This window comes from Mastigoproctus giganteus, chromosome 2 (genome assembly GCF_048544385.1).
Source record: "Mastigoproctus giganteus isolate SK-2022 chromosome 2, ASM4854438v1, whole genome shotgun sequence".
In the NCBI taxonomy this organism is placed as follows: domain Eukaryota; kingdom Metazoa; phylum Arthropoda; class Arachnida; order Uropygi; family Thelyphonidae; genus Mastigoproctus; species Mastigoproctus giganteus.
Genome location: NC_143576.1, coordinates 99,077,972 through 99,091,276, shown reverse-complemented (window position 1 = coordinate 99,091,276; position 13,305 = coordinate 99,077,972). Strand labels below are relative to the sequence as shown.

Sequence of the window (13,305 nt, the reverse complement as noted above, 5' to 3'; positions counted from 1 at the left end):
GAGTCGTTGATAGCTGGAACAAGTTGCTCTCGCAGGTAGTTGAGGTTGACAGTTTGAATAAGTTCAAGGGTCTACTGAATACTTACCTGTGTGAGGAGGGAAAATATAATTTGTGTTTTCTTATCTACATAGTTTTTTTTATTTTTTTCTAGTGCAGCAAAAGTCTGTGGCTTCCTTGCACTATATGGCGAATACTATTACTATTAATACATATAAAGGGACTAAGACATTCCTTTTCCATTACTTGCAAAGTTCCTATATATGTTTGGTATGGGTATGTTTGGTTACACTGAATGGAAAATTTCAAGTCTGACTGACTGAATTGTAACCCCTAAGCACTTTACGCTGTGAACCGTTTTTCACTCCACTCTCCTCAACTTATAACTAACTCCAGAATTTCCATAGTTCCTTCTATGGAAATAACCTTTCCATGTAAGGTTATTTCCATAACCTTACATTTAGAAGAACTGAGCTTCTAAATTCAAGGTTTGCTATTTTACATATCATTTCTGCAACCGATCTGTCATTTTGAAGCAAAATGGCTTGGTTTCGGTTGTTAACTATTTCCTACCTTTAAATCATCAGCAAACTTTGACAACTTCCTTGCACTTTCTCATCAATGTCACTGATGAGAGATGGAAGGAAGATGGCAAGCAGAAGCTGCTCCAATAGTAATCCCCGAGGAAATGTCCATTTGCGACTACTCCCTGTATTCTATCATTAATCATAATTAATCATTAATCCAAAGAAGGAGCTTATCAATAATCTCAATTTGCTTCAATTTATATAACAGCCTTTCATGACGAAACACTATCAAAAGCATTACTGAAATCGAGCATAGTTGCAAGAATAAATTTGGTTAGCATTGGTCCTTAAAAAAAGCAGTCCGTGTCTGGCAGTCGCCTACATCTCTAGCGCCTCAGGTTCAGTGTTCGCATTACTTCTCATAATGAGGAACAAACCTCAAGTGCGTTGTGAGAGTTCCAGATATCAATAGGCGTGTCTCTTTAAGAAAAAAGTTGAGAAGCACTTTAAATAGGGGTCGTTAGGATGCTGTTTCCTAAAAGCTAAATTATTTCTTTCTTCTCAACTGCATATTTTCCTTACTCTGTAAAACTGATATTCTCATTATGCTTTCCTTATGGAGACAACCCTTTAGACCAATAATGAATATATTCCAAGGCTTCAAGAAAGTTTCCATTTTCCCGTCATATTTACAGATTAATAATTGGTAAACCTTTAATTATTAAAGGTTTACCAATTATTAAAGGTTTACCTTTAATTATTAAAGGTTTATTATTATTAATTAATTTAATTATTTAAAGATTAATAATTGGTAAACCTTTAAGATATATTCTGAATGGATTATGGTATATGAGAGGTTTCCGAAAAGTAAGGTAACACCTTTTTTTCTTAATCATGGTGAAAGGGAATGATATGAAACGCGTTTTTTTTTTTTTTTTTTTTCGAAAACCCCAAACACGAGAGGTATTAGAACCTATAGTACTTTAGTACCGAGCCATTTTGCTTGGGTTGGAGGTTGAGAAGATGAAAGAAGATATTTGTTGACATCAGACTTGAACTTTCTGTAGACTAATTTTCAGGAAAGACATATGAAGGAAGTTTGTTTCAGAAAACGGCAGTTGAATGAATAAACGAGGAAGATGAAAAGTTGGTTCTGTGAGTTTGAAGCTGGACAGTAAATGGATGTTGGTGGCACGTGTTTGGACTGTTTTAAAAGAGAGAGCAGGAATTATAGAAGCCAATTCAGAAGAACAGTGTCCATGGAAGTAGCTGTAGAAAAGGCATGCGGCAGAAACAGTACGTCTATGAGACAGCGAGTGGAGAGACTCTGTTAGAGAGGAGCCGTTAATTAACCTAACTGCCCTCTTCTGAATGGAATCTAGAAGCCTGAGAGAGGTTTTAGGGGCACCGCTCCAGATGTGGGAACAATGTTCCATGGTAGGACGGATTTGCGATTTGTACAGAGTGAACAGCTGTTTGGAAGAAAAGTAACGCCGAAAACGAAAGAGAAAACCAAGTTTTTTAGATGCAGAGGAAGCAACATTTGTAATGTGCTTGTGCCAAGAGAGATTAGAAATCAGGGTAATCCCCAAAAGGGATATGTATATCATTTTGCCTAGAAATCGGAGTGTCACAAAAAATAAGCATAGGAGCAGAAGAATCTTAAACCCATTAATGACGTTCAAAAAGACCGCCAGTGCAGTGTTGTGGCACTGTCGCCTCACAGCAGATTCCAGTTGCAAAGTGGCTGCTACCGTGCGAGTGTGGTCCAAAACAGGTGTTCGTGAAGTTATTCGCTTTTTGAAAGCAAAAGGGTCTTCACCAAGTGACATTCACCATGAACTGGTTGCTGTGTACGGCGAAAAGGTGATGACAAAGAAGTAGGTGTGTTTTTGGTACAATGAATTTAAAGTGGGCCGTGTTGACATTGAAGATCAACATCGGGTGGGCAGGCCTGATGTCATGGCCACAGTGTTCTGGGATCACCAAGGCGTTCTGTTGGTAGATTTCTTTCCGAAGGGAGGAACAATCAATGCACAGCTTTACTGTGCAATGTTGGAAAAACTGAAAGCCAACATCGGCCCAAAAGACCAGGACTCCTAACAAGCAGCGTGATTTTGCTGCACGGCAACGCAACTCCACACACTGTCCACACCACCGTGAGTGGTTGCGCCGTAATCGTTGGGAAACTCTGTCACATCCCCCCTACAGCCTAGACTTAGCGCCTTCAGACTTCCATTTGTTTGACCCTCTGAAAAAACACCTTTCAGGAAAGCATTTCACTACGGATGAGGAAGTTCATCAGGCGGTGCGATGTTGGTTACTGCGTGTGGGCACGAACTTCTTCAGTACTGGTATTGATTAACTGATCCATCGTTGGGACAAGTGCATCAATAAAACTGGAGACTTTGTGGAGAAGTAGTGCATGTTCATTTATTTCCTGGTGTGTAATTTCAACTTCGTATTATTAAACATCATCGAGAGAAAAAATGTGTTACCTTGCTTTTCGGAAACCCCTCGTATATATATTTTTTATACTTTCAGAGTACAAATACAGCCATCGCAGTAGCAAAATGCCCATAATCACCGTCTTTGTGTCAATGACAAGAATTTTTTTATGTGGCATTTCCACACCATGACTAACTGTATCGGTCGCAGGAGAAAGGTGTGGTGCATATTTTTTCTTTCGGAAGCTCAGGTTTTTCGTCATGCAAACAGACAAATCGATCACAGAAAACAAACACGTTATTTTCAGATAACGTATTGGTGCTCCATAGTTTTAGTTGCTTTAGCGTATTCATACATAGTCAAATAAAGATCAATTACGTGCGCTAAAGTAACTAAAGCTAAGAGGAGTCAATATATTGTGTCTGTAAATTGTATATATTCGAACAACGATCAGTGCCACTGTTCAAAACAAGAAAGCAATCTACTAGATCAGTTTCTCAACCGGTGCTCCGAGGGTATTCATCACTTGGGATGCAGTGCTGAGGAATAAATCTTCACATAATTTATTTACAAATATTTTCTATGTAAATATGAATCAGATCTAATTTAGGTAACTTTTCTGGATGTGTATATACATATATATACATAAAAATCTGGTGTTTCACCTAAATTAAAGAATGCTTTGTTGTGTTCCGTGGTCTACTAAAGGTTGAGTTGAGTTGATCAGCAGGCGCCACTAATCACTTTTCCAACTTCTAGCAGTTGTAAATTAAGGGCAGCAAAACATGAAATTTCGGGAGTGTGTGGCGAGTTTTGCAGCCAGCACAAATAAATATTTTATAGACATGATACATGCTAAAAGACCATATGAACTAGCACGCGGCGTAAACCAGCACACCTTGACCAAAATAGTCGATATGCCAAAAATTTTACAAACCTGCAACCGGGTTTGTGACTTGAAGCAAAGGATCTGAGTTTCTCCACTCGAATGCTTTGCTTCAAGACAGGACTCAATTTTATTAGTAAGGCAGAATGGCTAAATATGAAGGAAAGTTTTCAGTCCGAATACCTGCTTCCGCTTTTTGATGTGAAACCATCTTTAAGCCGTCTTGTCAAAAGAGTGCGACTCTTTTAAATATTTGTATTTAAATCTTGAATATTTGTATTTAAATCCTAATCTTGAATTTATAAAGCGCTTCTGTGAATATATTAGATATTTGATGACTACTTAAATGATTATTTTATTTACGAACTTCTCAAAAAAATTCTTGCGATCTTGTTTTTAGGTCACTATCTAAAAATATATTTTCGACAGGTGCATTCCAGACATGCAACCATGCGTTTCCTGACCAGCATGCCAAGCCGTTACACAGTTGAAATTTCTATTCATGTTTTTAATATTTGCAGAACGTAAGCGTTTCTTGGTAAGAGTAACCCTTTCTTCTCCTCACCAATCTCGTTGCCGTTCTCTATACTCGTTCCAACAGCTCTAGATCCTTCCTAAAATGAGACCTCCAGACTTGTATGCAGTACTCAAGGTGTGGCTTGACCATTGCCTTATACAAAGGGATAATCACTTCCTTATTCCTGCTAGCAAAATTCCAGTATATTATTGACAAGAGACCCCATGTGCTGTTCTGGCAGCCTGTCTGCACTGCTCAGAAAACTTCATATTTGACTGTATAATTACACCCAGGTCTTTTTCATTCTCTACCACCCTGAGTATGGTATCAAACAGTTTGTACGTTTCTCTGGGATTACTGCTACCCATATGCAGTACAGTACTTTGCATTTGTCAATGTTAAAAAACTTCAGTTGTCACCTCTCAGCCCATCTGCCCTTTTCTAGATTCTGTTGCAGTAGTGTACTGTCATCAACAACCCTGCCAACCCTCCTATCGTCTGCAAACTTGGACATTAAGCCTGATATACCTTCATCAATATCATTGATAAATATACAAAACAACAATGGGGCCAACATCGAACTCTGGAGGACTCCAATAATAATATTAGTCCACGAAGAGCAGTGTCCATTGATTACCACTCTGTCTTCTCCCACTCAATCATCCCTTTATCGATAGCAGCAACATGCCCTTAATGCCATACTGCTCCAAGAGATTTCTATGAAAATGTCATTGACATATTTGTTAAGAAGGATCGTAGAGTGGAATTTACATATAAATGAGATAGGTAAGTATATTTTTTATTTGAAAATATTTATTTTTAAAAGCCAATGTATTGTAACAATAAAAAAAAAAAAAACCCAAGTACGTATATGAATTCCTTAAATTGAAGGGATAAATTTCCAAATGATACGCTATAGCATGACCAACAAAAATTCACTACACGTCACTGATTTTCGATATATTCGGACCTTGCCTTTCAGCGATGAAATCCTGATTTCTGGAGATTAGTCGAAAAAACCTAAACCATTAAGTTATTGGGAACAGGACAGAATATGAACGTAAACACTGATGATGCACACAAATATCTTCTTGCTAGGTCAGCGATCTGGCACAAATTTCCGAACAAGGATCATCAACCATCCATGTCATATTGTCACTGTTCTGGAGGTCGCATGGTTTGTGTATCCCTACTTATAGGACACGATGTTACTACCTAATCTTCGACTCTGTGTGTGCGCGTGCATGTAATTCCGTAAGTGTGTCAAAGAATACCCGCCACTTGATCTGATAATCTAAAAGTCAGAGGTTTTTTCTAGCAGTTTCATATATTTCACATGTGCGATCGCGCAAGTGCACTGTAACGAAACTAATATTAACAACTAGCATTTTTAGATGGTATAATTTACCATGTGATGAATTTTCTCCTGAAACTACTGGCTCGTACTGGTAACGCAAACTTCCATTAAAAGAATATTGTATCAACCATGACAAATCTCATTACGACAAATTCATTTCTTTCTGATCATTAACCTGTAATTGGTGGCTCAAGTGGCTTTACAGTATTTTAGGCAAAGGAAAGGCACTAACCTATATCAAGAAAATAGCTTCATTCTATATTAAAAATAGATACAGCATAGTTTTAGAAATGCTTAAAATCGATCTTCTCCAAGTGCAATACAGAATTTTCCTCATACTTTGTATAGCACTAAAGGACCTTTTTCTTCTAGTATACCGCTTGGAATAGGATCCTGATACCCTGTTTCTGGAGTAAACAATCTGGATTGATTATTATTTTTCTCTCTGATTTCAAACTATTAACATACCTTGCTCCCACCATGAGCAGCTATTTTAATGCGTAGTATATCTTAGGACTTGGAAGCATAAGCCAGAGGCCTAACATCTAAAGCACTTAAACTTCAGAATTTTTGAGCAACTGTAAGATAGATTATTGCGCGAAGGAGCTTAAAATGAGGAAGAAATGGAGTGAGCAAAGTCCGCAGTATAAAAAATTATGCTGCGGACATGAATAACATACAACTTTCTTTATATACTATTTTTTGTTGTACTGTACCTTTCCCTTTTATAATAAAAGAAATCAGCTGAAGACAGGAGTTTCTTTAAGTTCTAAAGGAACTCTACATATCGCTTAGATACGTTTTGGTACAGACGTACAGTGCTGAATATACGAATCACAATATCTTTATTCATTAATATGTTGCTTTCCTTCGTTAATCGAATACATTCCATTCATTTTGGTAGGGTTAAACGAATTATACCGACTTTTCTGCTTAGAATTCCCTCCTCATACCCACCAGCCTCTTCCACTTTAATTCTACACTAGTTTAAAGGTGGATTAAAATAAAAAGTTACAGAGAGAGAGAGAGAGAGAGAGAGAGAGAGAGGAAACTACCGCCCTATGAAAGTGGCAGAACAAGTTTTTGTTAATTTCTATTGCATGCCGCATATTTAATCATCTTGGGCTGTTGAAAACGAATTAGGACAGAGAAACGAGTTTTCCTAGACATGATAATAAAAGTAAGGGGGGGAGAAAAGAAACAAGAAAAAAAAAACTACCTTGTGGAATTCGCATTTAGGTCACTGGCATAAATACCCGGAAGTTTTGTCAAGTTATGCCTGATTTAAGTGTTCCAGCATGCTTTTTTGGCCACGTGGAGTTTCTCAATTAAACTCCATCAATAGGCAACAGCAACTATTATGCTGATTATTTGTCGCAGTTTTTGAATGCATTTAATCTTCGATATTTCCATACTTTACAATACTTTAAATTTTGTTTGCAATTGGAATAGGATTGATTGGCATAAGTTGGAAATAAAGTTTACAAGGAAAGTATTTTTGTGAAAAGAAAGCTCAAAGTCTAAACGCAAAAATTAAAATGAAACAACAAAAACAGAAGTACAAAAATATCAAATACATTGGCAATGTATCTTGTAAGTAACTGATTCAAAGAAATATATAATGAAAGTTCGGAATACAATAGCACCGGTATAGATGTTTGTTTTTGGGTTTTACGGCGCAAGAGCTACATGGTCATAATGCACCTACCAGATAGAATATATATTTTATAGCAATGGTACAACAACAGTTCTGCTATAAAGAAATGTTGAAAAATCCTTGATAATGCTGTCCATCAAGCAGGTTGGACATGTTCTAAAAAGACGCTCACGATCACGCAATTACAGACTAAAGGTTAAGTTTCTTGATTGAACAAAAAGGATGGTGACGACATCCTTAATTATGAACTTTTGATGGTATACCCTTTACGATAGCCATGGCACACTGCCCTCTTTGTATACGATTCATGGGAACAAATTATAATTTGTTCACATATAAACATTTCTGACTTCTCAACTAGATTCTTAATTGAACCTGTTTAGGATATAACCGATGGGTAAACTTTTTATCCTTTCACAAGGACAATCCAATGAAAATGCTACCCAGGTTAGTCCAGAAGGCTACCGATTGATAAAACTGCTGTAAGCTGATTGCAACCATTTAAATGAATAATTTTTGTGATTTCAGTATAGAATTTTTCTAAACGAAATCAAATATAGTACACTGAATTTATTTCAAAGCACTGCATTAATGAGCTGATGCCGAGTCCGACATTAAGCAGTAAACTGTTCAAATACAGAATATTCCCACTCTTGTGAAGCGTTACGGTCAGAAGTTAGACCAATGCTATAAGTAAACCATAAATGCTTTCGTGATGTCTGACTTAAAGATCTGATTTAACAAAGAAGTTCTCTTGAATACGTTGAAGTTAAAGAATAACAGCACGTTGTTGTGAAACTTTGCTCCCTGCATGATATAAGTCCACAGGTCTTGAAGTGGGGCATATATGCATTCAACATGTAGGAAAGTGTCATAATCTTGACACTTTCTTACATGTTGTGTCATAATCTTGAAGTGGATTTAATGTATACTGCCTAATGTCATTACATGTTCTGGAATGACATTAGGCAGTATACATTAAATCCACGATAGAGCTGTAACAAATTTATTTGGCGGAAAAAAAATATGCAAAATTAAACATTATGTTATGGGATTTTTGCCAACCCCTTGATCTGAAGTACATCACTCAAAATTAATACCCACCTGAAAACACTACATGTGTACATGGCACAGTTAAGCTGTCCTAGAAAATCGATAAAACGGCTCTCAAGTTCTCAACATTTAAAACAAGCATCCAACTAACAACTGTTCAATTAGACATAATGTATCTCTATAATGATCTGATACAACAAATCTTGACTAATGTTAGGAAATAGAGGCAACTTGATTTCTGAGCTCATTTGTGCAAATTTTGAAAGACAACTCAATAATTATTCATCGCATTTTATTTATCGATGTCTGGGTCACATGGAAAATCTCATATAAACAGCTTTGTATCCAGTGTGGTGCGCTGTTTCAGCTGATAGAATTGTTGAAGCAAGATTCCATGATGACACAGCGAATGCCGATCGTTATCCGCAGGGCATTCGTGGCCATTTTGATCCAAAACTTCAAGGTATGGGAAATAATCAGCAATAAACATTCTTCCAAGACAAAGAAAATAAACATATGGCAGATACGATCCATTTCCTTAGCAAACATTTTCACCATAGAGTCCTCTTATCAAGATCCTGGAAGCTTTAGAGTTGGATGACCTTTGTTACCATACTCACTAGATTTGAATATATGTAATTATTTCTTATAAGAGCAATCATGTGTAAAGGAATAATCCACATTCGACTGAGAAAATGAAATCAGAGCAACTGTGGAAGGGTCCCCCGAAGAAACCTTATAGGCAGTTACATAAAATTTCTGTGGGCGTGCCTGTCAATACATGCACGGGGATCACATATGAAAATGATTTCGCAAGAATAAAATGTCCTATAATTCATGAATGTTGTGATATCAGAAACAATGAATTTTTTTTAATGCAATAACTGCAATAAGAAGTCTTCTAGTCATGGAAAGAGGTCCAACAAGCTTTTGTGAATTTGCTACGATAACTTGTCAAGGCGACGAAGTGGAAAAATAAGACTAAGTAAGAACGACCTCAGTGCTCTTTCAACACTGTGAGAACATGGCTCCGGTGGTTTAGTTTATCATATATATGCGGAATAGTCATCAAATACAGATCTTCTTAATGATTCACCATTCTTATTAATCCAGATGACGTGACGCCTATAAAAGTAGGGTACTGCTTTTGAGTGTTGAACGCTTTAAACGTAAACTGGACTAATATGTTTCATTCAGTTTTCACATCATTTTGACCTGGATAATTCGAGGGAACTCTTAATGCTCCTTTTGTATGTCTAATTAGTATGATCTTAGTATTAGTATGACGTACCTTGTTGTCACCAAAGTACATAATAATAAGATCTTAATTTTTGCGACTGCAAGTGGACACAAAAGAAATGTTAGGGAAATGTATGCAAGCATCGCGTTGGAATGTGTGTAGTTCAGCTTTCATGAGCGATGCGTTTATTCTATTTTCGAAAATTGTGCACTTTTCAAAGAAAGGACAGCCGCGGTAGTGAGGTGCAGTTTTTAATACGCGTGATCGGGAGCAAGGTCAGATGACAGCGCCTAGCCTTATCCCACTAACTTCTGACTCTTTCCAAGGATAAAATATTGGTTACTAGGACGACATTTGTCGAAAAGAACTGCAATAAGAAGCGCTGTCTTCTAGTGCTGGAAAGAAACCCAACAAGCTTTTGCGATGTCTGACTTAAGGATTTCTCGAATTATATAATCTTTGTTTCTCGACTGGAACCAACTACTAAACCAGGCAGCATTAAGGCCATGTTTGCAGAACTTCACAGAATAAATATTGATGTAAGACAGAGAAGAACTAGGTACCCAACTTACGCATCTTTCATCCTTACCTGCCACCCAGAGATGATGAGCCTCGTTTTGGATCCAAGGCTATGCCCCCCCCCCCGGAACTCTCGTCAAATATTGTATATATATATATATATATATATATATATATATATATATAGCGAATTTGCTACAATAATTTGGCAAGGCAGGGAAGTGGAAAAAACGACCTGGGTGCTCTTTCAACACTGTTTCGGTGTTTTAGCATTTATCATATATGAGAAATAGTCATCAAATACAGGTCTTTTTAATGATTCATCTATCTTATTAATCCAGATGACGTGACGCTTAAAAAAAAGTAGGGTACTGCGTTTGAGTGTTGGACGCTTTAAACGTAAACTGGACTGATATGTTTCCATCAGTCATTACTTTACATAATTTTGACCTGGATAATCTGAAGGAACTCTTAGTGCTCCTTTTGTATGTCTAATTCTTCACGTATATGGTTAAAATAAAACAATTAATAAGATTTTATTGATAATTAACTTTCATTCTACGAAAAATTTACAGCACAAAAATAAGTATTCCCTTATGAGATGATGTAGCCATCTCATAAGGGAAGGAGCGAGAGTTCATAGCACGCGTTCCTTGAGTGGACCGGGGTTCAAGCCCGTGACTACTAAATACGATAAATACATGTATCTGTATTGACGATTTATTGTAAACTCCACTGACTTGGTTGTCGTGCCGGAGTATAAACAGAAAAAAAAAAAAAAAAAACGAGATCGATCTTTCTACAGTTCACCAGTCTGCGAATAGCTACCATATGAATACGTTAGAAGAGCTACGTGTTGATTCCCTGATCACGTGTAACTTCACCTTGCTCTACTGGTACAAAAGGAAAATTGTTGATTGTACTGTTTTTGCGTCAAAGCAACTATGGCTATGAGGTGTGATCATACTGTATTTCGCGTGTATTTGAAACCAACAACAGACAAACCGTATATTGTCGATCTGCCTACTTTGCTGGTTGAAAAATCCGAGTGATCCCAATGCTCTGGAGATCAGAGTTTCTGGGGGGGGGGGGAGAACCGTGCGGTCCTTTCTCGAGATTTTTGAATGGTCGGCTGCTCTTTAAAAACCACAGGATACCAGCAGTCGACAATTCTCCCCCCTCCCCTTATTTTATAAAGGGGAGGAGGGGGAATTTATTTTAAAAATTATTTTATACAGCTTCGTCCGGGTAAATTCGGCAGGTGACATTTTGGGTATATAGTTCGTCAGGATTAGGAAATTTCCTTTAAGGTAAACAGTTCAAAAGAGAGGTAGGTGGGATTTGCCACTCCATGTTTAAATTTTGTAGTGCATCGCGTACTGCAGGTTTAGAAGTTCAGTGGTTTCATTAGTTCAATTTAAAAATATAGAAAAAGTTAACAGTGAAAAGTTCTGTTAATTGGCAATAACTTTAAATATAATTTCACTGATACGTCAGCTACACAAAAAGAAATGGAAATGCAGAACACCTACTGAAGTTTTACGAAAAAAACTAGACGAATCTTATATCAAGTTGCAACGTGTGAATAAATGGCGCATTCCGTGTGTTATCCTATGGATAAAATTAATCAGTACAAAAAAAATATATAATGTCAGAATATATATAAATAAGCAAAATCATTGGTTTAGTTCTTAGATTTACATTTGATTTGTTTCTTAATTAAAAGTGATATTTTTGCATTTTATTATTTTTAAAAATAAATGCCTTTTTTTTTTTTTTTAAGTTTCGACTCTGTCGCTTTCTACACCAAATTGCTAGTGCGTAAATATGCATTTTATCACACGACCGAAGAAGATAATTGCTACCCGTTATTCACCAGTCTCTAACTGTTGAAAAAGCTAGGTTTCCCATCTGAAGGTAATAGTAGATGAAAGTTAATATCCATGGACACTCCATATGGTATTTAGCGTAAGTCATAGAAATTATACATTCTGCAATTAAAAACGTATCACTGGGTATGGTCACTAATTTACCTGGTGACGGAAAATGTGATTCTTCTCCACATTCCCTTGTAGCTCCAGGTAGAAAATTGTGTCCAGACGAAACTGTAGATTTTCCTGCTCATCCCGTCTCAGGGAAAAGGATCAAATAAGGATTATTCGACGAACTACATGTGGTTTCCGTCTGTCTATCAACAATTTAGTAAAAGGTGTTACGATTTTAATTGTACAATGTTAAACAAAATAATAATGAACCCGGAGGGATAAGTGTCCCTCTTTATTTCGAAAGGCGAAAGATGAGTCATGAGAGACTCATCTTTCAGAGAGCATGACTCCTGTCACACAATAAAAGCTAGTAATCAATAATATCGGATTGAATTTGTGATTATAACTTGTATTCGTCATATATATGGTCCACGAATTCGTTTAAGAAAATGGTTAAGGAAAAATCACATATACTTCTTCAATATAACTTTGCATATAGAGGACAAAGAAGGTACTGTATGATAGAGATGCTGGTTCCTCTTAGCTTTATACATACCCAATGCGCTTCTCTTAGCTTTATATATAAGTCAATGAGAGAGATTTCAATTTATTTGTTTAATACCAGCAATAAGTTTCTTAGAATCACAAAAGGAAAGAAAATTATTCCATTCCGGTATACAAAGAAATAAAACAGCGCTTCTTTAATCAGCTAACCTAGAATCACAAAAATAAAGGGGGAAAAAAAACAAAACAAAACAAAAACGCCCTCACCTGTTCCAACACAGAGAATGGCAACCACAAAGAATTTCATGCTGACCAGAGAGTGGTATTAAACTACACAGAACTACACACTTGATCTAAGCCCCTCAAACTAAAGCCCGAAAGTCGCGCCGCTCCGCTTACATATAAAACGATATTGACCTAGCCTCGTTCCAGTGACCATGCGGTAGTCCTGGAGATTGGCGGGAAGCATAATACGCCAATGTAGCCCGAGGAACAAATGTGTTTAGCGTATTAGAGGCGGCAATTCCAGTACCGTGATTTTTATTAGGCGAGATTATTGCATTCCTGAGCATCACTCACTGTCTTTATTTTTCAGACAATTCTATTAGCACGTA

At 36.9% G+C, this 13,305-nt stretch overlaps 1 protein-coding gene across 1 annotated transcript in view; it reads right to left on the bottom strand.

Annotated features, from left to right (window-relative positions):
* Positions 1-13,061, bottom strand: part of LOC150089457 (protein obstructor-E-like) — a 73,929-nt gene extending 60,868 nt beyond the window's left edge. Inside the window, exon 1 of the mRNA XM_090389505.1 lies at positions 12,959-13,061. Coding sequence (XP_090245631.1) covers positions 12,959-12,998 — 40 coding nt within the window. The 5' untranslated portion in view covers positions 12,999-13,061. The remainder of the gene's footprint in view (positions 1-12,958) is intronic.
* Between the last annotated feature and the right edge of the window lie 244 nt (positions 13,062-13,305).